The sequence below is a fragment of the Manacus vitellinus genome, unplaced genomic scaffold (genome assembly GCF_001715985.3).
Source record: "Manacus vitellinus isolate BGI_N305 unplaced genomic scaffold, ASM171598v3 scaffold_14_pilon, whole genome shotgun sequence".
Taxonomy (NCBI): Eukaryota; Metazoa; Chordata; class Aves; order Passeriformes; family Pipridae; genus Manacus; species Manacus vitellinus.
The window spans coordinates 9,270,812-9,295,173 of record NW_021939063.1 but is presented as its reverse complement, the minus strand read 5'-3'; the positions used below and the strand labels follow the sequence as shown (position 1 = coordinate 9,295,173).

Here is a 24,362-nt window from a genome sequence, read left to right as displayed (position 1 = left end):
TCCAGTTGTTGGCAATCCACTTCGTGCCTTGGGTGACCAGGCAGCCTCCGTGCAGGGCGAAGTCATCCAGCTCCCCCACCCAGCCTGCAAAAGAGCAGAGCCCTGGTAGGAGGTGGTGAGGAGGGCAGGCAGAGCCAGGACCGTGTGGGGACACCTGGCCAGCAAACACTGATGTCGGCTCTCCTGCCTGCAGTGCCTGCTTGGATTTGAGCTGATACATCTTACAGGAGTAGCTCCTCCTAGCACCCCTCCATCTTAGTGCCACCCCACCCTAGTGCCTATGAGGAGTTCACCAGGACACACTCCTGGGTAAAAAATGCTCATTGCCCCCACATCTCCACTCAGCACAAGGGGGCTCTTGCATTCTGCATCACAGCAGCTGTTTTTCTCAACTCTTCCCAAAAAGGGAAGCTGGCATGGAAGAAATGAGTGCTGCTGGTAGAAGGCCTGTGAAGTCAGAGGCTGATAGCCATTTTGGAGACTGCATTTCAGCAGTTCTAAATTACCCTCTCTTTACAGAGGTCCCATGGTTTTTCTGTGGCAGACTTGCATCAGCAGCTACTTTCCATTTAGGAACAAATTGCTCATAAAAACACAACAGGGCTCTTCTCGCAGCATTGATGGTCTTGATATTCTCACCCAACAGCCCAAACACTGGTCTTGTGACCTCCTCTCTGTGGATTTTCTAGAGATGGAAACATGGGCTGCTCCCAGGGGCCCTGGGAGTTTATACTCCTTCCTCCCACCACAGCTCAAAATCTGCCATCGAAACCCTCTGGAGCCATGCTCACCAGCAGCCTGGAATATTCATGTCAAAGCCCAGCCTGTCAGGGCAAACCACACTGTGCTTCATGACAAAAACAGCCCCAAGGACAGATACCACGGGGTTGCGGCTGAGCTACAAAGCAGGCGTCGGCCCCAAGCCTTGTGTGGGGTGGCCCCTGCCTGCCTTGATGGCCGTGCCTTTGTCTACCTCCCCTCCCCACCCCTTTGGGCAACACCACATCAGTGACACATTTTGAATTGCAGACCAAGTTCCAGCAGGAGTTTCAGCTCGCACAGCAGGATGGGAGGCAGCTGGCGGTGGTGAGTGCAGCCAAGGTCTTTGTTTGCTAGCTACTCCCGTCCCCCAAAGACATCAGGAGCCACTGACCTACTGCCTGTAAACAAAGGCCTTTCAGAGTCAGGAAGCTCCTACCCAGCTGGTGACAAGAAGATTCTACAGTTCCCGCTAGCAGGCAGCTATCCCCTTTAGCTGTTTTCTGAGCTCCCAGCTACAGCAAGAAGATGATGGCTGTCACCTCCTGCAGTCTACCCCTCCCAAGAGCCAAGTCTTGAAACAAGCCCATACCTTCTCCGTCGGACAGGTAGTTGTACCAGAAGACAGCAGTGCCTTGCTGAGGTTTCACTCGCAAATTGCCCTTGTCGCAGTTTTTCCGAGTATCTCGCAGGTCAACATCGTTCTGGATCAAAGACTGGGGAGGAACCACAGGGAAGGTGTTGCCAATGGGGCTGGAATGAGGCACATGCACTGGGCTATCCCTGCTACCAGCCATCACCCTGCTCCTTGCCCCACAGGGACAGCTCAAGGGTGACACAGGGGCTTTCACAACCCACCCAGAGTAGCCAGTTTCAGTCCCCTGGAGGTCCATAACCTGTTTCTGAGCAGCTGCCCATTCCTTAACACGTTGCCTGGCAGGAGCACAACATACCTGCCAAGGCTTAGTCTGAGGAAACGTGCTCAGAGAGAAGCAAGCAGGACTCATGTTGTGGCAGCAAGGCCAAGAGACTCCCCCTCACACCTCTGAGCAGGGAGAGCTGCAGCTGTCAAAGCCCCGTGCTTCTTCCCTCGGCCTCAGAGGGAGAAGACCATAAGCGGAGCACAGCTTCCCTAACGCTCAGCAGCCTCACACACCAGCCCCCTTCTGCAGTCACAGTGAATGAAGACATTCAAAGAGGGACTGAGAATCCCCAGGGGTAACACGAAGGTGAAGTCCATTTACCATCTCTTCGTACGTCCTGTTATCAGCAATAGGAAAGACTGTCTCGCCTCCCCCAGTCACATTGTTCAGGTAGAACAGCACAGTCACATACCTGCAAGACAGAGGGGCTGTCGGGGGGCACACCTGGAACACCTGGAGGAGAGGCACAGGGGCTCTCCACACCCTGCCCCTCCACCATACACACAGCAGCTCCTCCAAGACATAACAAGGCACATGATTTACATCATCAGCTTTTCTCAAAGAATAACACAAGGACAACAAAGAAAATCCCCACCCAGAACAGTGAGAGTGAGCTTGTAGGCTCTGGTGGGGATGGCCCAGCAGCTCTGCACATCACTCTGTCCTCCATGTGAGCACCCACAGGATTTGCCTGCCTTCTCCTTCAAACCCCTTTATGCCAGTGATCTCCTGAGCTGGTTTGTGAGCCCCATAATCCAAGTCCCATGCGGGGGCAAAGTGAGATGTCTCTCCACACCCCTTCTCTAACGCGTTCCAGACTGTGTCAGGGCAGAGCTTACCGGCAGGAGGTCTCAAAAGGAGCGCTCTCGTTGGCGACGAGCTTTGTGTGGCTGCAGGCAGTCTCAGGGAACACGGGGCCACTGTCCATGTGGGCATGGTAGTGCCCTCCCTGGTCGTACCGCACAACCTGGAGGGGCTCGCTGTGCTCCACGATCTCGGGGGGCAAGCGAGTCAGGCGCATCACCCTGGGGAAGAGCAAGGCAGGTGAGCGGGAAGCACCCTCAGCCTGGTCAGATGCTACTCCCAAGCAGTGAATACATCTAGAGAAAGAGAACCCCCTTCCCCAACAGACCGGAGAGACGGATGGCTGCATGCCAAGGTATGGGCTTGTTTCAAGACTTGGCTCTTGGGAGGGGTAGACTGCAGGAGGTGACAGCCATCATCTTCTTACTGTAGCTGGGAGCTCAGAAAACAGCTAAAGGGGATAGCTGCCTGCTAGCGGGAACTGTAGAATCTTCTTGTCACCAGCTGGGTAGGAGCTTCCTGACTCTGAAAGGCCTTTGCTTACAGGCGGTAGGTCAGTGGCTCCTGATGTCTTTGGGGGATGGCACTAGCTAGCAAACAAAGATAGTCCTTATAGATCTGTTGGTCCATCAGTATCAGTCAGAAAGCCCTTGTCAAGGTTAATAAAAAAAACCCAGAAAACCAAAACCGAAGGATGCATCTCCAGCAGGACTGCTCTCAGGAAGTCTTTGCTTGCTCAGCAAGATCCTCTCTTTCTGTGCGTGTCCCTGGAGCCTTCATGTGTCATCAATTCTCTGGACTCCTGCACACCACCTACAGACCTCAGGGACAGTTAGCAAAGCACAGGGCCCCTGCTGAGAGTGAACGAGAGACTAGCTCTAGGAATAGTCTTGTCACCTAACTCACCTTTCCCTGTTGCCTTTGCAGCAGCCTCCCCCAGGGCAGAGGGGCACTGGAAGTGACCAAGGAGACCGGAGCCCTCCTGCTCTGGGATTTTTCCACTGCTACATCTGAGATCATCCCCAAGGTAAGCAGGTACGTCTTGAGACCTGCCAAAGAACACTCAGAGCTCTGAGAATCTGGACCAGTGAAGCCCTTGGGGCAGGTGCAAGGAGAACATGGCACCTGGGCAGGATGGCAAACCCCCTCCAGGCACTGCATGGTCCCAAGGAGGACTAACAGCCTCCTTCAGCACTGTGTCTTCACATCCTCCTAACAGCCAACTGAGGAGCGTCCAAGTGGAATGCTGACACATGGTGTGTGTGCTGGCTGGCACGGAGAAGGTGGCAGCCACAGTCTGCTCTAATCAAGGCAATATGCGACCCCATTCTCCCGCTGGAATGCGCTGAAGAAAAGGAGTGGCCAACAGCCATTTTCAAGCTTCAGGACAGATTTTACCCACCCATGTTCTGGGTGAGGACCAGCACCACAAGAACAAGAGAGTCTCCAGCCAACTATTTGAAACTCACCAATGCTACACGATTTGGTCTGAGTGCTGGGTTTCATCTGAGATGAAGGGAAGGGTAAGAGGTTCTCCCACCTGCCGTGAGCTGCCCTACAATATGTGTGCTTGGAGGACTGAACTAACTTGGCTTATTCTAGGTGAAGTCGTGCTTGTTAAAAAGTCAGTTCTGAGTAGCTAAGACAGATTTCAGTGAAATGCATGAGTAACTAAAGCAAATGACAGCAACTACTGGCGCCCAGACAGCATTGGAAATGGGCAGCTTCTCCCAGTAAGCTCATTTACTAATTAGAATGAAGTATTTCATATACTGCCAAATCTTCCTGGTTTTATAGGGCTGTTCCCAAAAGTGAATGGAGATGCTGAAAGATTTGATTTTTCTTTTTCCCTTTCCACGGGACAATACAAATTCTTGTTCTAATGAAAACCTTATCTTCCCATTTTGTGTCTGTGTTAACTGCTCTTTATACTCCAACGACTTACACACAATTAGGAAATGTAGATGTTAGCAAGTCTGCCCCTGCCTCTCCCAGCACAGGTGATCCTCGTGCCTTCCCAAACCCAGCCACCCCTTGGCTGCTCGGCCCTTACCTTTGCCGTATGGCTCTCATGACCTGGTGTGCCCCCTCGCCCTGGTACAGCCAGGTGTGCTGGCTGTTGCGCACCAGGTCACTCATCTTCACCTTCTGGCTTCCCATGTACTTATGGAAATCACGGATATTCAACTGTTTGAACTCCTCCAAACTCAGCACACCTACAGGAACAGAGGAAAAGCTGCCTGACTCTGGTGCAGGTAATAGTTTCTGGCATCCTGTACTGGAAGAAAAACCAGCTGAGGGTGCTGCAGAAACTGCCCTCCTCAAACAGACCCCAGTCAGGGTCCTGTGCCCACCACAGGCTCTGTACTCCTACACTCAGGATCACGGGCCCCAACAAGGCTCTCGCCTGCAGCAGACGACTTACAGCAACCTGCCAACGTGAACCGTGCAGGGTCAGAACTGGGACAGGCAAAGCACTATTCTGAACTTTAAAAAGCTCCTAAAACACACAAACCAATCCATCAAAAGAGAGAAACAGCCCACTACAGTTCTAACATACACAAAAAAGTCTGTGCCACCCAGCGTCTTGGGACTTGTTACTTAGATATTTAAATAAACGCATTTAAGGACAGAGTGGGACACCTCAGACCACATTTTCCACACGATCTTGTGGGCTAATTAAAAAAAGCCAAACTCAAAACAAGCAGTACATTCTCCTGCATTTGTGTAATTGCAAAACACGAGTGAGGAATACATCAGGGTATGATCTTGCCTAGGTAGAAGTAAAAGAAAAGTGAGAGCTAAAAAGCGGTTTCTCCTAAAACAGGTATTTCTTGTTTGCACTCAACTGGACCCAGCAAGGGGTGGACTTTTGCCTTATTTTGCTTCAGAAGAGTCCTCAAATTTGTTGTTTCCTCTTTCTGGAGAAGGGAAGCCTCACACTGGGGACCAGGTCCTGACACCAGCGTGCAGTGCTGTGCCCTGTGCTGCCCAGCAGCCAGCACACACCATGGGCTGGGAGTGGAGCTCATTCAGGCAGCAAACCCAGTGCTGCTGGGTGCCAGCTCTGCTCCCTGGGCACAGCACCCCCTGGCAGCAGGAAGGACCAGCCACCAGGGTCAGCCTGGGACAGTTCCTCAGGTGTCAGTGGTCACGACCAAATGATCCATTGTTATTATTCCTACTGTCTCTCTGTCCCCATTTCCCCTCACTCCCCATGGTCTGATGACGCAGGGCCACATCCAGGTTGTGACCTGGTCCCTCAGTGTCACGTACCAATCTAACAACAGAGGGAAGCAGCACTCTGGAAGCAAGGTCCTGCCAAGAGGCCTTTAACAGGACCTTTCATTTGTTAATGTCCAGAACGGTGGAAAAGCCACTGAGGACTCAGTCATACCCCTGCCAAGAATGCCACCAGCCTGGAGGAGAGGGCACGGGGTGCCCTCCGGATATTTATGCATTCACACTTGGTACTGTTTCAACTCCAAAGCAACTCCTCCTGGGCAGCTCTCAATGCCAGGTCACTGGAAGAGAGCGTGCAGAGCCTGTGCATTCACTTAATTTGATTAGGAAATGGAGTGCTGCCTAATTGAGGCCACTCTAATTAGAGCAGCAGAGGTTAGAGTGCTCATCCGGACAGTGTGGGAGCCCTAGGGAGACCAGGGGCAGGAGGGGTAGAAGTGGCCTCATGGAGGGACTTTGCAGTGGCAGAGAGGGCAGTCAGTGAAAAACGCTGACAAGACCATCCTCACTGCCACTTAATTCCACCCTCCCCTGCCAGTGACATGGGACTTCCAGCCTGCTGCAGAAGCCTCCCTGAAAACAAGGGGGGGCGTGGAAGGTGTGTCTTAACACCTGCATCCCAGGTAACAAGAGCTCTGTAGTCAGAGCCAGAGCAGTCTGTCAGATCAGGGGAGCAAAAGTGCACTCCGAAGGTCTTGCTACTATGGGGCACAAACCAAGGCAGGTGTGACAGGGGAGAGGGAGTGCAGAGTTGTGTTCTGGTGCTGCTCCTGCAAGACCCAAGCCCAGGTGGTGGGACCAGTCTGCTCTTAGATTGGTGATGCAGGGGCAGGAGTGCTGTGATATCAGGTTTACACTGAGATTACTTTCCTGAGAAAGTTTCCAAAGCAGTGTTACTTTCCTCTGCAGAACTCAGCTAGAGAAACAGGCCAGAGCAGGGACACGGCTCTTGCTCTGCCCCACATGGCTGCATGAGGCATCCAACGTGCTGAGGGCAAAAGGGATTCCCCAAAAGCTGGTCTTACCATTCCCATCAGGATCAGCCTTGACTGCTGTGTACATCTCACGGATGTTTTCAGGGGTCATCCACCTGCCGTTCCCAAGCCGAGTGTGGGTCAACACCTGAAATTCATAAATGGATCAACACAGGGCACTGGTTTCTTGTACTCCCAAACCCCTGCAGATTCCCTGTGTGAGGCCTCTGAGATCCTCTGCAGAGCCAGCCAGGCATCGGCACATTTCCGCAGAAACACAACTGTGGTGAGAATCATCTGGCAGCCACACACAGAGTGTGGCTGGTGAGTGTTGTTATTTCCAGTTTAGGTCATGGCAAATGACTGCTGGGATTTGGTTAACCAGCCCTGAGGTGGAAGGGGCACAGCTCTTTCTCTTGAATGGAAAGTGAAGCTATTGATGATAAAAGTGAATGCTTTTCCTTGTCCAAGATAAGGGCTTGGAACAAAATGCTTTCTTTTCATGTGTGCAGAGAGATGCAGGATCCTGAAGAGCTTCCAGCAGGCTCCAGAGAAAGGAGCCTTGCCCTGGGTTATGACTGGTGCAGTTTCCCATACCCTGCAACACTTGTGGCCCATAGGATGAGTCAGACCCCCGGCTCCACCTGAAATGAGAGCCTAGGGAGGGACATCCTTGGACTGCCAGGACCTGCCCTGATGCACCCTCCTATAAAGGGCAAGGGTGCTGAAGAGCTGTGGACAATGTGCTCATTATCCCCCCTGGGCTCCTCAATAGGGGTGGCTTTGCTGGGGCTTGTGAATTCACACAGGGAGTTTCCCACAGGCTGCACAAAGCAGGGCTCAGGCGACAAACTCACTTCCTGGGACACCTGGCAAGAGGTAACCCACAACACAAGGAACATTTTATCCAGCATATTCAAAACACGTGTCCTGCCAAGGACCGCTGCTACCTCCCAATAGCATGATAACTACTGCACATTGCCCCAGAAACTTCCATGCTGAAGGCCAGCACAAGCCTTAAGACATAAAATCCAGCAAATACTGTTTGGTATACACCGGGGTCTGCCCTACCCAAGCACATGAGTAACCAAGAGACCACCTGAGGAGGGGACCTGTCAGAGGGTGCCCAGCAAACCACCCCTGGTCTGTCCAACATTCTACCTCTTTGAGCTGCAGCTGCCCATCCTGATTATGGTCCAGGAGATTGAAAATGTCCATCTGGCTGATTTCAATCATTTCCATGGCTTCCTCATAGTCATCTGTTGGTAAGATCTGGCTCTTCTGCAGCCCCTTCAGCTTTGCAAGATGGACGATGAGCTTGCACTCCTCCTCTGTCAGGAAGTCGGGAATTTCTAAAGCAAAAGTGTGAGCACCAACAGAGACTGAGGAACTGTTACAGTGGGATCCCATACCACTGGCAGGAGACTCAGGAAAAAAAAAAAAAGAGGTGGGGTGTAATTTAGGAATTGCCTAAGTTTGGGACATTCAAAGACATCCACCCTTCTACCAGAAGAGCTCTCAAAGAGCATACACCACACACCTGAGCTGCTGGAGGCAGGTATTTTTACAGCAGCAGTTCCTAAATGTTTGGATGCAGAGGTCAAGCCCTTAAACTCTCTCACACATACCACAATGGACAAAGGAGTGAACAAACGTGCATATCACTGCATATTACCATTTCAAAGGTGCCATTTTAATCACAGTCTGGGAATTGCTGCTTTACAGGAAGGGAGGCCAAAAATCCTTACAGTGGGCAGTGGTGACAGCCCAGGTTTCAGGCGTCCTTGTTCTTTGCACAAAACCAAATACCTTTCGCACATATAATTCGGGGGGGCATGGTCCAGTGCTCTACTATAAAACTCAAACAGAAAGGAGAAAAATTCTAACTTTTCCCCACTCATTCTCTTGATCCTCCACTAAAAATGGTCTTCAAATGCAATATTAAAGGGGAACATACTGCACATGGAGGATGCCACACTCCATATCCAGGTATTACCAGCTTTCCTTTGCAGCATAAACCCAGCAGCAATCAGGCAATTCCAGGATCCCAAGCAAATTTAAATGCAGAGAAATCCTCCAATGACCATGAGGAGATTTCTAGCTGCATGGTATACTTGGAAAGTACTGGCAAGGTCCCATTCCAGAGTTAGACTGTGGCCCAGAAGGTTGAGAGGATCCTCCTGGCTGGTATCTGTCACTACTGTGGTGATCTTGTTACCAGCTACTGAGATTTTTGAAAAGGGAAAGAAAAGCCACCAATGCAGGACAGCTTAAGTGCTCCTAGATCCAAGGTCCTGCTCTCCAAAACTGCAGCTTCCTGGAGCTCCTGCAGGTATGTGCCAAAGACATATTATAGATCAACTATGGCAGCAATCCTCAAATGGGGGAAAAAAATTAATTACTTCCGTGACCTGAAATCAACCGTATCGGCTCAAGCTGTCAATAAGCAGTTGGCTTCTTGCTAAGTACAGACTAGAACTAGCACTGTAGAGAATGGGCTGTTCCTGGGAAGCCCCAGGAACACAATGCAGCCAGCTGTATCTGTAACACCCTCCCAGGAAGCAATTTCCGCCACAGGCAGCGCAGGGTCCTTGTGCCAGAGGATGTTTCAGAGCTGGAGCTTCCACTGACCAGTTTGAACCTCGTGGCATAGCACCAGGTCCAAATGAACTGTGCGTGCTGGCAACCAGCACCCCCACTATTTCCAGCTCCCCAGACTGGGCTACAATAATGATGGATTATGGAATCTTAATTATGTGCTGGAGGAAGGACAATTCTGCTCTTCAGTGGTAGTAACAGGATTTCAGAAGGAAGCAGGAATTCTGTTAACCAGAAAGTGTGCTGTCACACAGGTTGCAAGGTGAGAGGGTTTCCAGCTGAGTGCTGCCAATCCCATCCGCAAACAACCTGGCTCCACAGCTGCAAATTAGTTCCTCTCTGCCCTCAGCTCTCCTAAACAGTTAACTTCTGGCTGTGAGACCATCCTATCTCCCTGCCTGTTCAACAATAGATCCAGCTAAACAAATGCCTCCTAATTGACTTTGAGCAACACTTGATTGCTTTCACAAAAAACAAAAGAGAGGAAAACATTGGGGTTTATGAAATAATGACTAATCCTGGAGCAAGAGAAAGGGGATGGGTTGGAGCACTGGTGTCAAACAGAGATTCAATTTTGGCTGAAAGAGCCCCAAGACACATGGGCCAAGTCATTCATCCCTCCCCAACTGCCCTCATTTCCACACCTGCTGATCTAAGCCAAACCCCTGCTAAAATACAAACAATCGGGGCCGCTGGCAAACAAAAATTGGAGCATTGTCTTCCCCATGAGGGCTCTGAAAGGGCCGCACTTAATGAGGATGGATTGACAGAGAGGTGGCTCCTAGGCTATAAAAGGCATCTCACAGTCAGGAGCAGCTCAGTCCAGGGTGCACTGCCCGTCCTCCCGCTCTGAGCATGGTCACAGCCCACCGCAGGCACCCCTCGAGGGTGGGTGGCCCATGGCTGCTGGGTCTCATGGTGTGGCTGCTGCTCTGGGGCTCTCCGGGAGCCTGGGCGAGCTACCTGAGGAGATCCTCCAGCTGCATGCCCATCCCACACCGCATGGCCTTGTGCTACGATATCGGCTACTCCGAGATGAGGATCCCCAACCTGCTGGAGCATGAGACCATGACAGAAGTCATCCAGCAGTCTTCCAGCTGGCTGCCCTTGCTGGCCAGGGAGTGCCACCCAGATGCAAGGATTTTCCTCTGCTCCCTCTTTGCACCAATCTGCTTGGACAGGTAAGATGTTTTTACAAGTTATTTCAGCTGTAACAGTTAACTCTCCCCAAGAGCACAGCTGCATGTGCCTCTGGACAGAAAATGCCCATGATGTAATCAGTGCAGTCCCCAAGAAGCCATGCTGCCCCTCTCGGCAAGGGGCAACTGGACTACTCAGCAGGGTGAAAGCGAAACATGAGCATTTCATCTGGTAGAAGCAGAAATATTATGTTCCCTCCTTTAGATTTTCCTGCTCTCCCACCCCAGGCACTGCTGCCTGGCCACCCCCTCGCACACCAAAGTAGCTGCTGGCACCCACCATCATCACCTCCTACCTCCCATGAAGCCCCTCACCCCAGCTCCTGCCCCAAACATGTCTCTCAGCCAAACAGTTCCAGCAGCAGAGGGAAATCCCCAGTTCTGAGATGCAGCCCTCAAAGTACAGAGCTGCTAAGGAAATTGGGTATCTGATTAGGCACTTGTAAAGGTAAGCAGCCTTCACACAACTAGAGAAGATCCCTGGGGGCTGGGGTGGGGCAAAGGGCTTCTGACAGCAGCCTGTATGGAACAACCTCATCCCTCCTGTCCTCAGAAATTCATTGTTTGCTGCCTGGACGCGAATGTTCAAAAAAATCAAAGCTCCCCAAATCGCCTGCTAGCACTGCAGTGTGCAACACAGCCCTGTGGACAGCAGTGGTGCCAGGGCTCCACCCTCAGCCTGCTGCCAGGCATTTGGAGGTGCTGAACCCCCATCCCCTCCCCAGGCTCATCTACCCCTGCCGCAGTCTCTGCGAAGCCGTCAAGAGAAGCTGCGCGCCCGTCATGGCTTGTTACGGCTACCCCTGGCCTGAAATCCTGAACTGCAACAAGTTCCCTGCAGATCATGAGCTGTGCATCGCAGCAGTCTCCATGGACGAAAATGCCTCCAGCAGGAGAAGTAAGAGGTTTTTTCCTCACGTACTTTCCCATATGTAACACTCAAAGCTCAAAAGGATGATCCTATGACTTGTTTCTATTCTGAATATTTCTGGTTTTAAGCTGTATTTTTTTTTTAAAAAATATAAATCGTAGTTTTGTTCTCTCTGGGAACTGTGTCTAGAAAATTAGCATAACATTGACTGTGGTTTGTTCCTCTCTCTGCTGTATTCATTAGCTCCCTGGGTGCCATCATACCCCGCAGGGTTTGGGGCAGGGGGAAGGAATGGCTGTAAAGCCTCCAGCCCAGGCACAGCAGGAGAGCTCATAGAGTGCAGGCTCCCGGCAGGGCAGCGAGATGTGCTTCCAGCAGAGCAATGGAGCTGCAGCCCTGATCTTTCAGTTGCGTCCAGGGTTTAAAAACATGCAAAAAGAAATGTTTTGCAAGCCTTCTCTTTAAACACTGGGAAACATCACATAGGAATATGAGCCTCTGCAGACATGAGTTACACCAAAAAAAAATCTGTCTGAAAGACTAAATTAAACACCCAGATACTGATGAACACTGGGGTAGATTCAAGAGCAGTTAAGGGGAGAACAGACATTTCAACAAACATCATTTCAGCATCACTGGATGGAGTCTGGCTACAGCACTGGCTTTGCTGTTTCATCCTAGTGAGGAGATCCTCATTAAGCATTTTCACTGCTGCTTTAAAATGCAGCAACACACAGAAGTCCCAACAAAGCACAACAAGTGGGACCTGCTCCAGTCACAGGAAGGAGAGCTTAACATTTCCCACCCTGGCAGTCTGAGATGTCTCTGCAGGGCCTGGGTAGCTCAGGAAGAAGTGTCACTTGGAAGCAGCAAGCCACCATTTGCAGATCTCAAAATTTCATTGTGTGTTTTCCAGTGAAGCTTGACAAGGGTGTTATAATCAAATTTCTGTTGCAGCAGTGCCCCGAGCCAGCTGCAAGGACTGCGAGCTTGAGGAGGCCAGCACTGCCAGGGAGATCCTGGAAAGCCTCTGTGCCAATGATTTTGGTGAGTACCCTCCTCTTCCTCTCAATTGCTGCTGTTCCCTTCAGCAGCCAAGCAGTGGCATGGACAGAAAATGGCTTTGCCACAACATACTGACTTGGAGGAATTGCAGCTTTTACAGCAGATGTCAGGTATTTTCAGGTCCCACCTTACCTGTGAGGCAGCAAGAGCGCCTGGCTCCAGGTAGCACCAAAGGTGAAGACCTGCTTTATTTCTGATTAGGTTTTGGTCTGTGGCTGCTAAAAATAAGCACTACTCTGGTTTTGCCTTTGAAATCAACATTTCCATCAATGTCCACAAAAACCTTTAGCAAAATCCATGCTGGCTACTTCAAACTTCAATACTGTTGTTCTAGTAATGTGACTCTTCCTCTCCTAGCCCAAGTAGGCAGCAGCACTGGCTCTGCTCAGTCAGCTGGGAGGAAGTTTTCAGTATAAGGCCCTGAATTCAGGCATGCATATAAAAATATTTTTAATAATTAAAAAAAATGTTACAAATCCCAGGTTGCTGTCAGTCAGGTCACCTCCTGAAATCCCAGTTCAGAGAAAACTCAGTTTGCAGGAGACCAGGACTGCTTGCTTATGCCTGTGCTTCCCACAGGGTTTCTCCCCATGCAGTGGTGCTGATAAACCTTTGCTACTCTCATGAGGAAAACGGAGTGAGAAGGAAGTCTCCCAAGTAACAAGCAGTAGGACAAAAGGAAAAGGCCTCAAGTTGCATTGGAGAGGTTCAGATTGGGTATTAGGGAAAACATCCTCACTGGAAGGGTAGTCAAGCCCTGGAACAGCCTGCCCAGAGAACTGGTTGAGTTACCATCCCTGGAGGTACTTAAAAAATATATGGATGTGGTACTCGGGGACATGGTTTAGTGGTGGACTGGGCAGTGGTGGATTAATGGTTGGACTCAATGATGGTAGATGTCTTTTCCAACCTAAACAATTCTATGACTCTAAGAACAGTGTTCAGTACTGGGGACTGACCTCAGATGAGAACTTTTACAAGTTCGCTGCAATTACAAGAAATTGGGCAGATGCTCCCCATGTTACAGAGACAGCAGAGAAGCCTTGGGCTGACTCTTTCTTTTTAGGTAGGTGAGAGCTATGAAAAGCAAACAGAACTAAGAGCTCTTTTTCCAACCCCTGCAGCAGTGAAAATCCGGATCCTGAGGAAGAACACAACCACGAGTATCTCGGACTTTGACCTGGACCCTTCCAGGGTGGAGGTGCTGAAGCATGGCCCACTCCTCAGGACTGAAATCCCCTCCAGGCTCCAGCAGTGGCTGGACATTGATGCCACCTGCGCCCACAACATCATGAGGGGCACTCATGCTGGGGTCTTTGTTGTAAGTGGCGAGGTACAGAGCGACAAGGTGGTGGTGAACAAGGCCTATGCCTGGCAGAAGAGGAACAGGAACCTACACCAGGCGGTGCGGAGGTGGAAACATCACCGCTGCCCTGAACAGGCGGGACGGAAGGTCTGAAAAATCTCAATTCCAACAATAAGAAACTGCTCCCTTCCCTATGGCTAGAAAACTCCTTTCCCTGGCAAGTGGTGCTTTGGAGATGTACAGTCAGTATTTCTAGGTGATTCGAAGCGGTCATAGTGCACAGATAGGGCCTCACTACAGATCCCTGTTTTACCAAGACAGAGCTTAAGGATGCAAGTTAAACACGTTCCTCTAATGAGGCTCTGCAGATCCAGGACGTGTGATGGACAGCTTTGTGTAGGATCCAACATCACAACAAAACTGAACTCTGCAGGTGAGCACAAACTATAAAGAGCTGTAGTAACAGTTCCTTCTAGTTCTCACCATCAGAGCTGGTATTTCAGCTTCACTATTTGACCCTGAGACATTGATGCTGTTCCAGTGCCTGCTTGCTTTCTGTCCAGAGATTACATGAAAGCTGCCCTGACTGCTAAGTGATACTTTTTATGTAATGGAGCAAATACTTTACTCTTGAACAGCCTGAGGTAAATTAAGGGGGTGAAGAACCCACCCCAGCAATGCCCAGACCCTTAAAAAATGCACACTAAACTCTGCTCTTGAGCAGTCACTCAGGCTGTCCCTTTAGCTTCCTGCACTGAGAACTCATGAGCATCTGCACAGGTAAAAGGAAACAGCCATTCTCAAGCAGGAAAGGCACAGAGCGAAGATAGCTGAGGGTTTCTGCATAACAGGGAAAACCATTTTCCAACATCAGAAATTCAGTTTGGATCAGAAGATTCCAGTAACCAGGGATATCACAAGAGCCTTGAGAAACAGCAGTGTGAGTGAGACATCAGCTGTTAAAAGCTCTGCTTTGGTGTGATCAGCAGCTTTGCTCGGGACTGGGAGGTGAGCCCCAGCCACAGCACAGAAGGTGCTACTTGCAGTTCTGATATAGGATCAGAGGAGAAACGTTCCACAGCTGCCTGGCCTTCCAGCTGCACACAGGGAAGACAGAAAAGGTGGGAAAACTCAGCCTCACCAAGTCCTCCACAGCTCACTCTCACCCCAGCAGGATTGTCGCTCCCTGCAGGGTTCCCACAGCCACAGCTCTGTGCTCCAGACCCCAGAGCAGAAAACAGCAAATCCCCTAATGAGAATCCCTCATGAGTCGGATTTCTACTGCCTAACAAAGCACTGTCCAAGGAAAGTTTTCTATATTGGCTTAAACCTGGGGCTGAAATAAAAAAAAACAAAAGGGGGAAAACCAGCCTTTTGGAGGAATGTTTTCTGCCCCGCTGGTGCCGCCTGCAGTCTCGGCTGTGGCCGCTGCCCGGTTTGATGGAGACACGTTGCCTCCCTGTGCTCGTAAAACTCACCAACAATCCACAGCCCGGGCTCCTCCTCACACCAATGTGGGCTGGAACGAGCGCTCACACACTCACACTGGAATTCAGCTGCGCCCTGACATTTGTGCAGTGATTACTTCTCTTTCCTGAGGCTCGGAAGAAAACCAACCAAATTTCCTATTCTTATTCCTCCCCACTGCCTTGTCTTACAATCTGCTGCCCAATCCACAGAATCTGCTGTCAGGTGGTCCCTGCAATGGCAGTATCTTCTGAACAGACTGCGTCTGGAAAACACAACTGAACACATAAAAGCTCTGAAGGTTGAAAAGGTTTTGTCTGATTTATTTTCCATTAATAGGGTTATTTGATTACTAGTGTTTCCCAACTAAAAAGTGCACAGATGGTCTGACTTACAAGCTTTAGAAATGATGCCTTGTAGCCAGAGGGGGAAAAAAAATAGGGCAGGCATTTTTTCATAGCTCCATGAAATGAAAGCTTCGGTTTGATGCAGATGTGACTTACTCACATTTAAAAAACAAACCGCAAGTTCCCCTACGGTGCCCAGCCCACGCCCCAAAGCCCAGAGCTCACATTAAATCATTAATGGGTGTCTGCTGCTGTGGTCCCACTGCAGTCTGCTCTGCTGAAAGCAAAGATCACAGACCAGCCACTGCTTCCTTAAATTGGCTCTCATATGCCACAGCACTTTGTCTTAAATCCCCAGAAACGCAACAGTCTTTGCTAAGGACTTCTGCATTTATCAAATGCAACCAAGTTAAAGACACACTTCCACTCATTTAAGCAACAGAGATGAAATAAATTAGTTTTTTAAAAATCAGCTGAATTAGATTGGTACTGTTTGCATAGATAGAGAAGTCTCTGAAAGTCTTTTAAAGTCAGAGTTGGCTCCTGGCAGGTTCATCCAAGAGATAAGAGCTGTCTTGCAAGTTGCAGCTTCTAAATAAGGGAGTCCTTATCAGAGGACAAAGGAGAACAGGCTCTTGTGGCATCTCAAATGGTGAATGTCTGTCCCTGTGTGATGGCATCCTCAGGGAGCAAAGCTTCCCTCAGAACCAAGGGAGGTGCTGGAACAACAAGCTAAAAACTGGGATTGCTGCTGCCAGGACTAACCTGGACTAACCTGCCTTTTATCACCTTCAGCACCTTCCCTGCAGGCCAGGACCAACTCTTTACTGCAGTGGTACTGGTGGGGCAGGGAAGGTGGAAACAGAAGTTCTCCTGAGTGAAAACCAGAGTGATTGCCCCAGACCGAGGTTCTGGTACTGACATTGGTTTTGTGATGCTGTGGGGTATCAGTTCCAGGTTGGTGTATCTGTTTCCTGAACGTCAGACAGAAATCCACCAAGAAATTGGCAAACCATGAGTACCACCTATGTAGAAATAGCAAAAGAACTTTGTATAGTTTTTCCAGATACTTACTGCATTAACGGAGTTTAATAAGAAACCTATGGTCAGGCTTTCAGTATATATAATTTCTTTGGAATCAGAAAAGCACCCTCTATTTATATTTCTGAGAAAGCATCTGAAAGATTCTTCATGCTGTTTTTTCAGAGACAACAGGTTTTCTCTGACTTTGCAGTAGCAGAAATTTTGTAATGATCTGTCCCCCTAAAAATTATTCTCAGTGCATTTCCCGAACATGGAGTTCAATTAATGAGACTTTACCAGTCATAGCAAAAAAAATCACAGAAAGGTAAAGAAGGTTTTAAAATATCTCAGAGACGGATGTTGTGTGGTTGTGTATCAGAGCAGCCAAAAATAAATCTGGAACAGGATGCAAAATGGTGGAAGACATGAAATCTATCAATTCCCCTGTTACTCATTTCCTCAGTGCTGAAGCACCAACACTAAATTGCTTTTTCATAATTTATTACCAAAAGTTTGGGTATCTCTTGCCCCTTCCTAATACTGCACAGCTTCTTGGAGGTCCTCGCCAGCTGTCTATTCCGGGTATTTTAAAGGGAATCTGAAAAACCTGGAAAGGTTAATCTTCCAAATTCTTCAAAGCGGCCCATCCACAACAAGTAATCCCGTATCCATACGGGGAATACCGTATCAAAATACCTTAAACGAAACCACAGCGTTTTTAACGCAGCCCCCAGGAGCAGCAGCACGGGGAGGTGATGCAAACACGCGAGGTCGCTTCCCCCCGAGTGGGTGTAAGGCAGCGGCGGGTGTCAGACACACACACACACAAACACACCTCCCTCCGCCGTCAGGGCAGCGCGGGCAGCGCAAACCCCCCGCCACCGGCGCGCCCGGGGCCGGGCTCGGCCGCTGCCCCCGGCGGGGCCGGTACTCACCGAAGAGCAGCGGGCTTGAGGCTCAGGGTGCGCACACTGTGGGCCCTGCCGGGCACCAGCTCCACCCGCTGCGTGTGGCCCACCTGCGCGGGAGAGCAGCCGTCAGCAGCGCCCCGGGAGCGGCCCCGGCCCCGGCCCCCGGGTCGCAGCCTTGCCTTGATGCCCTCGAGGCGCGGGAGGGCGCGGGCGGCGGCGGCGGCGGCGGCGCGGGGGCGGCGGGCGGCCCGCCGGGCTCGCCGGCGCTGAGGTGCACGAAGCAGCAGCCCCAGCACGTTGAGCACGTAGAGGTGCGCGAAGACCATGAGGACGAGGAAGTAGGGCCGGGAGCAGACGGGCCGCGGGCGGCCCCCGGCGGGCCGGGCAGCGGGGGACCCTCGGCCCGCGCCTCCGCCGCCGCCATCGCCCGGCCGGCCGGCCCGCGTCACCGCGGCAACGGCCCGGCGGGCGCTGCGGCAGCGCGGGGCGGGGACAGCGACAGCAGCCACACCCCCTCCAGCCCGTCCCCATCCCGCTGCCAAGGAGAGCCAGGACACCGCCGGAGTTAGAAAGTCACAATTTATTTCAAATAAACCATGGGCACACCTCTGGCAACCGTCTCCCGGGCGGTTTCCGCCGCCCCTGCCCCTCTCCGGTGCCTGCGAAGAAAAGCGAGGGGTGGCAGCAGCGCCGAACCCCCCCAAACACACAGCCCAACAACCCCAACCAGATCGGGGCCAGGAAAGGAATTCCCAGAACAAGTGCCTCATTTAAAAATAAAGTTCTATTTTTTTTTCACCTGCTTAAAAAGTCTAAAATTTAGAGTGCAAGACTATAGTACAGAAACCTCCTGCTGCCCCACCCGCGGGCGGGCACGGCACCTTCGCCGCGCCCAGGGCAGCAGTCATGCAGTTTACGGTATCAGTAGAAAACGTTTTGTTACAGTCTGGGAAGCCTGAGGACTATCAGAGATGAGGCAGCCAATGCACCAACACAAGCGAAGCCGAAATAAAAGAGTGCCGGATGCAAGGATGGAGAGGCGCTGGGCTGGCGCAGGAGCTGGAAACAAGTGCAAAAAAGAAAAAAGAGAGCAAACATTCCACGTCTTTAGCAGTAACGCATCAAAGGGAAATTTGTACCTCAGGATTAATGGCTCCTGAGCCACTTTCTATTCACCTACATCCATGTAACCTTGCTGACTCAAAGAGGGCCATGTACCTATTAGAGGGGAAGAAACTGGCCTTGTCTTCGGGTGTTGAGAACCTGTTTCCCTCCTGTCACCTGTCTCTTGAGCTGTGTCAGCCACCTTACACGTGGAGCCAGCAGCCCCTGTGCTCTGCAGGTTTTGTCCTGGAGTCCACGACTTCCTGAACAACACCAATACAGAAGTCGCCCTGCCTGGGCTGCAAAAGCAAGTCCTGTTGTTTTCCCAGAGTACAGCAACAGGATCTATGCATGCAACCCAGGACTTTCATCACCTTCAGAAAGGGTGTTTTGTTTTGTTTAAAAATAAATGGAACTGTTGACAAAGTTCTAGTTTCAGAAAATTTGAAAGAATTAGGGGGTGCACTGTGCAATCCTTATTACTGTTCCTCAGCCAAGCATCTCGGCAGCCTGTTCAGCAAGTCTCGCCACAGCTATACAGCCTGGCTTGTCAACAAACAAGGATTCATAGCAAAGCATTTTGTGGGGGCATGGGAGAGGGAGGGAGGGAAGGAGGCAGGGAGGGAGAGAGACAAAACCCCATTCTCATCTAGCTCAAAGCTGGACAATTATGTAACAGAAGTGATAATTCTTTGGGATTAGGGAACTCCACATATCTGTTCTGCAAAGAGATTAGGTATTAAGATAGTTACGTTTGACAACAAGAACACCAGCTTTTATCCTAATCAGTACTTTGCACATTACGTTTTTAAAGAACAGTTTAAACATGGGTTCTATGCACTGCAAACTGCTGGGGTCTCAGCAAACCTTTCCTGTGGGTGCAGCCTGCCCCGACTCTGACAATCATTTGGGAGAGGAAGGAAGAGACTGACTTCTAGAATATAGAGGAGGGCACAAAGAGGCTGCTGCTGGGTGCAGAGGGAATGAAGTCAGGAGACAGTGGCTGGAGCAAGGACATATCTACCTCTACGGCTCCAGCCTCGAGGGGAGCCAGAACAGGACAGAGCTGGAACACAAGGAGCCATGGCTATGGAGATCTCTTGCACAGCAAGCAGTGCTGCTCCCAGAAACCAGACTCCCTTCCCTGCCCCACTCCCCGGCTCCAGCCATCTCTCCAAAACCCTTCCCTACCCTCAGCCTCTTCTGTTGTAATCCCACTCCTCGCAGTATGTTCCCCTGTTCCCTGATGATACATCCCACGCCAGGGAAGGAAGGGAGGAAGGAAAAGGCCTCTCAGTTTGAAATTTTCTGCTGTGTACAACAAGCAGGTTGACAGGATTAGTTCCTATGGCAGCTACTCCTTTTTAAACTGATGCATCACTTGATAAAATCCATCAGCCCAATTATACCTGATGCAAATACCTGGATTATGTGTCTCAGGCACATGAAAGAGGCTCCAACAGTGGAGTGAGCTTATTCTGACATGCAGAAATTTAGCACTTTTCTCCCCTCCAGTTTAATCTTTATCAAGTCACATTGCATAAGAACAATACGGGGATAGATCAAAGGCAACACTTCCACATACAGCATGGAAGTGAGTTCCCCACAGAGGTGAAGATTTCCTCAGATCAGACTCCGGCTGCACCTTTTTGGCTGCAAACAACAAGCTCCGGTGCAGGTGACACACATGCCTGTGAAATCCTAACATGTGGCCTGCTTCCTGTAGCAGACAGGCAAGGATCAGCATTTAAGCAATCTTTTTCATGTTAACCCCTACTAAGATGAACTAGGTTTTCATATTTTTATTTTAGTGTATATTTTACATTAGAAAAAAGAATGTTAATAAAAAAAGCTCCACATGCTCCTAACAATCAATTTTCTGATAAGTCCCCACCAGCATCAATACTAATATACAAATAAATTAATTTTGCTAGTTAATTTTCTGCCTGGCTTTGTGCAGGCTCTGCACAAGTAATGCACCTGAATTCAAGTGCCCGTCCACATTGCCAACACGTGCCAGGGAGTGTGTTGTACATAATCTTTCCTCCTCATAATGTAGTGGTATTCAGTCTCATTTTAATGAACAAAATCAAATTTTCTCAGCCATGCTACCCAGGAGGCACAAATAATCTTTACCAGGCTGCATGGCACTGTTATAACATGGATTCTTTCACTCTGCAAAAGCCCCAAGCCTTGATTAACAACTGTATGCTACTAGTCCCTCATCATTCGCTTTGGCAATACAACATCCTCTCCACAAAAACAAGTAAAGCAAAAATCTACATGGAAGACCTAAAATCCATCAAATGCAGAATCTGATTTCTCTCAATTTCTCTCAAACTCAAGGCATATCCCCCAGTGTTAACCTGGTCTGTCCCTTGAAATTCCTCTGTTTGTTTCTGTTTGTGTAGCTGGATTTTGCACAGCTGATTTACAAGACAAGAGATGTCACATGTAATCATACTGAATAACAGCCACTGCTGGTACTGTAGGGCCAGACACAGCAGCAGCCACCCTTAACACCAGCCACTCTCCTCGTGCAATGCCAATGCTACAATGCCCTGGTTAAAGGAGCATCGGGAAATCTAGCTGAGATATTTTGTAACCTCCTTCAGTGCCTAGGAGGATTTTTGGGTCAGAGGAAGGGAGAGGGAGAGGGGGAAAAGCCCATTAAATTTACAAGCAGATTAAGGAAAAACACTCCACTGCCAATTTATTTTTAAAAAGGGTTGTGTGTTATTCTAAGGTTTGTCTGTATAATTGTACAACCGTTGAAAATTACATAAACTGTAACGATCTAATACTATTAACAGCCATTCAGAGAAAAACTCCCTCCCCTTCTGAAACCATCAAAGGCAGGAGGGAAATGGCCCAGGAAATATGCCAATCTGAGCTCTGGCCTCTAGCCTGGCAGAAACAGAAAAAGATAAGAGAACAAACTGGACTAAGATGTGGTGTTTGCATGTGTCTGACTTGCAAGGGGAGGGGTGGCTTTGTCCTTGGCCGTGTTCTCCCAGAGGCAGTGCCTGCTTATCCCAGTGAAGCTGCCATCACTTCACTCGCTGCTCTCACCCCTGCACTTCGTCACTTCCTCCTGTCTTATGTGTCGTGGAAGTCTTTCAGCAGGGTCCTCCGTCTCTGCTCTGCTATGTGCATCTGATTCTCTAAGTCCTGGTAAAACAGAAGGTACAAACTGTCAGCATACGTTTTCTGGAGAAGAGCTCATTTTCCTCAAGGAGACACTACACTCCACGTGAGAAGCACCAACTGTCACACTTCACACGCACTCTGGATCACAAGATCCCAGATCCTCTTGCTTTTGATGTGGGCTCCCTCTGCAGTTGCCTGGCTCCTGCTCTCCCTAAACCACTACACATTTAAGGTATCTGCTCTTCACCAGAGGGATACCTGGAGCCTCTTCCAGAGCTCTGTATGTCCCATCTCACTTTGCAGGACTCCCTGCAGCCCACCCTCCCCTTCCATAAGCAGTGAGTACTCTGCTCCTACAACATCTGCTGCCTAAGGGTGGTTTCTGGATCTAGTTTCTCAGAACTCTCACTTGAATACCTCAGTGCTCCTGCAGAAGTGTTAAGCCCAGCAAACAAAATGTGGCCAGCAGGCTCAAGCAAGCAGAACACTCACCCCTCTGTCATAGCTGTCTGCTCGCTCCACCTTCCATGAGAGATTTTCAATTTCAGCTTCCAGCTGGGCCTGCTGGTATTCAAACTGCAAGGACCAAAATTAGAGACAGCAACAAGAAACTAGTTTAGTGGAGCAGTTTCATACCACACACCACACTTGAGGAGCAGACAAATGTGTTTTGCTGACAGCTCTGCTGGCAGAGCAGGTTTGTGTCTCCTCCTTATCCACCTTCAGCTACAGAGCATCACCCCTACTGGGAGTTTCTTGTGTAAGCACTCCCCAATCTGTATCACTCAAAATTAACCCAGTCAGCCTAAAAACACTGCAAGTGACAAGTATCTCCTAGCTCAGCTCATTTTGCCATAAACAGGTCAGAAGACACTCCCATGAGCAGCTCTGCAGGCAGAGTGGAGGGATTGTTAACCGCTGCTGGGAGCAGCAACTTGTTCCACTGGCACAGTCAGATCCAGAAAAGAACATCTGTCCAGAGCCTCAGAGAACACATGATCCCATGAGGAGAGATTCTACAACAGGTTTTACAGAACAGCCGAGTCTAAGAAAAAACTCTTCAGTGAATTCAGTTATTTTTGTACATGTCCAGTCCATGAGATGTACCAAGCAACAAAGGAACTTACAACAGGAATAAAAAGCAAAGCTACACCCTGATCCAAGGCTAGAAAAGCTCTCCTCCAGCAGCTCTTCATATGAAATATGGCCCATAGCACTGTGATAAATCTTACCAAGGAACAAACGCACACTTCCAGCCTCAAAACATTCTGGATAAATGGCTTGTTAGTGAAAGTGCAGTGAAGTCCCCTGGGAAAATAATGTAATGCATCAGATGACAGAGCTGCTGGTCAACTCAAAGTGAAGAGGGAAGGTGCAAAAATGCCTATTTGTCCTGTCCTTACCTCAAACTCAGGACTAATATTTCAGACACTGCCAGGCTCTGGAATTCAGCCCAGCATGTTGCCAGCTACACCCCAAAAATTTATCAGCAAAAAAAAAAGGCAAAACATCTTACCAGCTTCTTTCTGGGACCAGACTCCATGTAGTAGGCATATGGATATGTGTACTGCAGGGTGTAACGACACTGCCCAAGTGTGGAAGGAAGAGAGAGAAAAGGACAAGAGTCTCAGACTTGGAAGTCAGCAGTCACATTTGTGTGATCACTACAGGCTAAGAAGCTACCTCCTAACAAGGATAATTGGACACTTCATGGTGGAATTTCCTACACCTTCCTTGGAAGAACTTGTGCAGCTCTGTACACTGTGAAACACAACTTCACAATACCAGATGATTTTGGGCTAGTTCATGTCCTAGACTAGAGACATTACCCCACATACCCACAACCCTTAAATTTCCTTCCTTAATCAGTACTATGAAATTAGCATTCTGGCCTGTATTTTCTCTGCGCCAAACAAGACAAAATTACCCACCTTTGCAAGTAGTTTTGCAGCATTTTGTAGGTATTGCCAGTCTATCCATGTCCCCAAGTTGTTCATAACTCTTTCTTGGATTTTCTCCTGGATTCGTTGGTATGTCTGTGCCTCCAGCTGTAGGCTTTTATTGTGATTCTCCCACTGCAAGGGGTGGGGAGACAGGGAAAGAAAAAATGGCATGAGAACAGAGTACTACTGCTGTAAAAGCACAAGCTCTAGCAAGCAGAAATTGGAGTGGGGCAGGAGTCCAGCAAGGCAAGACATGCTGTGGGAAAGAACGGCAAGGCAGCACCTCCAGTAGCAAGTGGCAGAGGCTGTAAACAGACTGACAGCAGCAAAGAGCAGGGAGCAATCCCAGCTCCTCCGAGTGGGAATGCCCTCTGGTCACACAGCGACCTTGTGCCTAACAAGATGGAAAGACATGGCGATTCCCCTACTTAAAGGATTTCTATAGAAAGGTTAAGACTTTAAATTAACATTTAACACAGGCTCAGTGAAATCCAACTTCCATGTGCACATTGTAAACATGGCTATTTCCCAAAGCCTGTTGTTCTGAAGAACCAGGAATGAACATTTATTTTACCACAGGACTTGGCTCATGCTGTGAAGAATAAACTCATTTTAATGGGGAAACTGAAATGCACCAGTATTTAACCTCTACCACACTCTCTTCTACAGATGCTG

The 24,362-nt window shown here is 49.6% G+C and overlaps 3 protein-coding genes across 4 annotated transcripts in view; 1 reads left to right on the top strand and 2 right to left on the bottom strand.

Moving 5' to 3' along the window:
* The window catches only part of LOC103764468 (WD repeat-containing protein 6), a 23,375-nt gene extending 5,461 nt beyond the window's left edge, over window positions 1-17,914 (bottom strand). The window contains 13 exon segments of the mRNA XM_029958321.1: window positions 3-84; window positions 1,352-1,475; window positions 2,004-2,094; window positions 2,522-2,707; window positions 4,540-4,702; window positions 6,755-6,851; window positions 7,865-8,055; window positions 8,506-8,512; window positions 17,523-17,597; window positions 17,670-17,701; window positions 17,704-17,771; window positions 17,773-17,863; window positions 17,866-17,914. Of these exon segments, the coding sequence (XP_029814181.1) occupies window positions 3-84; window positions 1,352-1,475; window positions 2,004-2,094; window positions 2,522-2,707; window positions 4,540-4,702; window positions 6,755-6,851; window positions 7,865-8,055; window positions 8,506-8,512; window positions 17,523-17,597; window positions 17,670-17,701; window positions 17,704-17,771; window positions 17,773-17,863; window positions 17,866-17,914 (1,256 nt within the window).
* Window positions 10,157-13,971, top strand: LOC103764457 (secreted frizzled-related protein 5). The gene is made up of 4 exons (XM_018068422.2): window positions 10,157-10,482; window positions 11,226-11,398; window positions 12,329-12,418; window positions 13,561-13,971. Exons 1-4 carry the CDS (start codon window positions 10,157-10,159, stop codon window positions 13,893-13,895), a joined length of 924 nt encoding a protein of 307 aa, XP_017923911.1. The 3' UTR covers window positions 13,896-13,971.
* A 2,467-nt stretch (window positions 17,915-20,381) lies between the features above and the next one.
* ARIH2 (ariadne RBR E3 ubiquitin protein ligase 2) overlaps window positions 20,382-24,362 on the bottom strand; it is a 31,325-nt gene continuing 27,344 nt past the window's right edge. For both annotated transcript variants that reach the window (XM_008931367.3, XM_018068421.2), the window contains exons 12-15: window positions 23,676-23,819; window positions 23,261-23,329; window positions 22,237-22,320; window positions 20,382-21,765 (exon numbers count right to left, since the gene is read on the bottom strand). In XM_008931367.3, the coding sequence (XP_008929615.1) occupies window positions 21,694-21,765; window positions 22,237-22,320; window positions 23,261-23,329; window positions 23,676-23,819 (369 nt within the window). In that variant the 3' untranslated portion in view covers window positions 20,382-21,693. The remainder of the gene's footprint in view (window positions 21,766-22,236; window positions 22,321-23,260; window positions 23,330-23,675; window positions 23,820-24,362) is intronic.

Bases quoted from the DNA above. Each gene is read 5' to 3' on its own strand.
- LOC103764457 (XM_018068422.2), top strand. From the start codon at position 10,157: ATGGTCACAGCCCACCGCAGGCACCCCTCGAGGGTGGGTGGCCCATGG. The intron at 10,483-11,225 runs GTAAGATGTTTT...TCCCCTCCCCAG, and splicing joins GCACCAATCTGCTTGGACAG to GCTCATCTACCCCTGCCGCA. The intron at 12,419-13,560 runs GTGAGTACCCTC...CAACCCCTGCAG, and splicing joins CCTCTGTGCCAATGATTTTG to CAGTGAAAATCCGGATCCTG.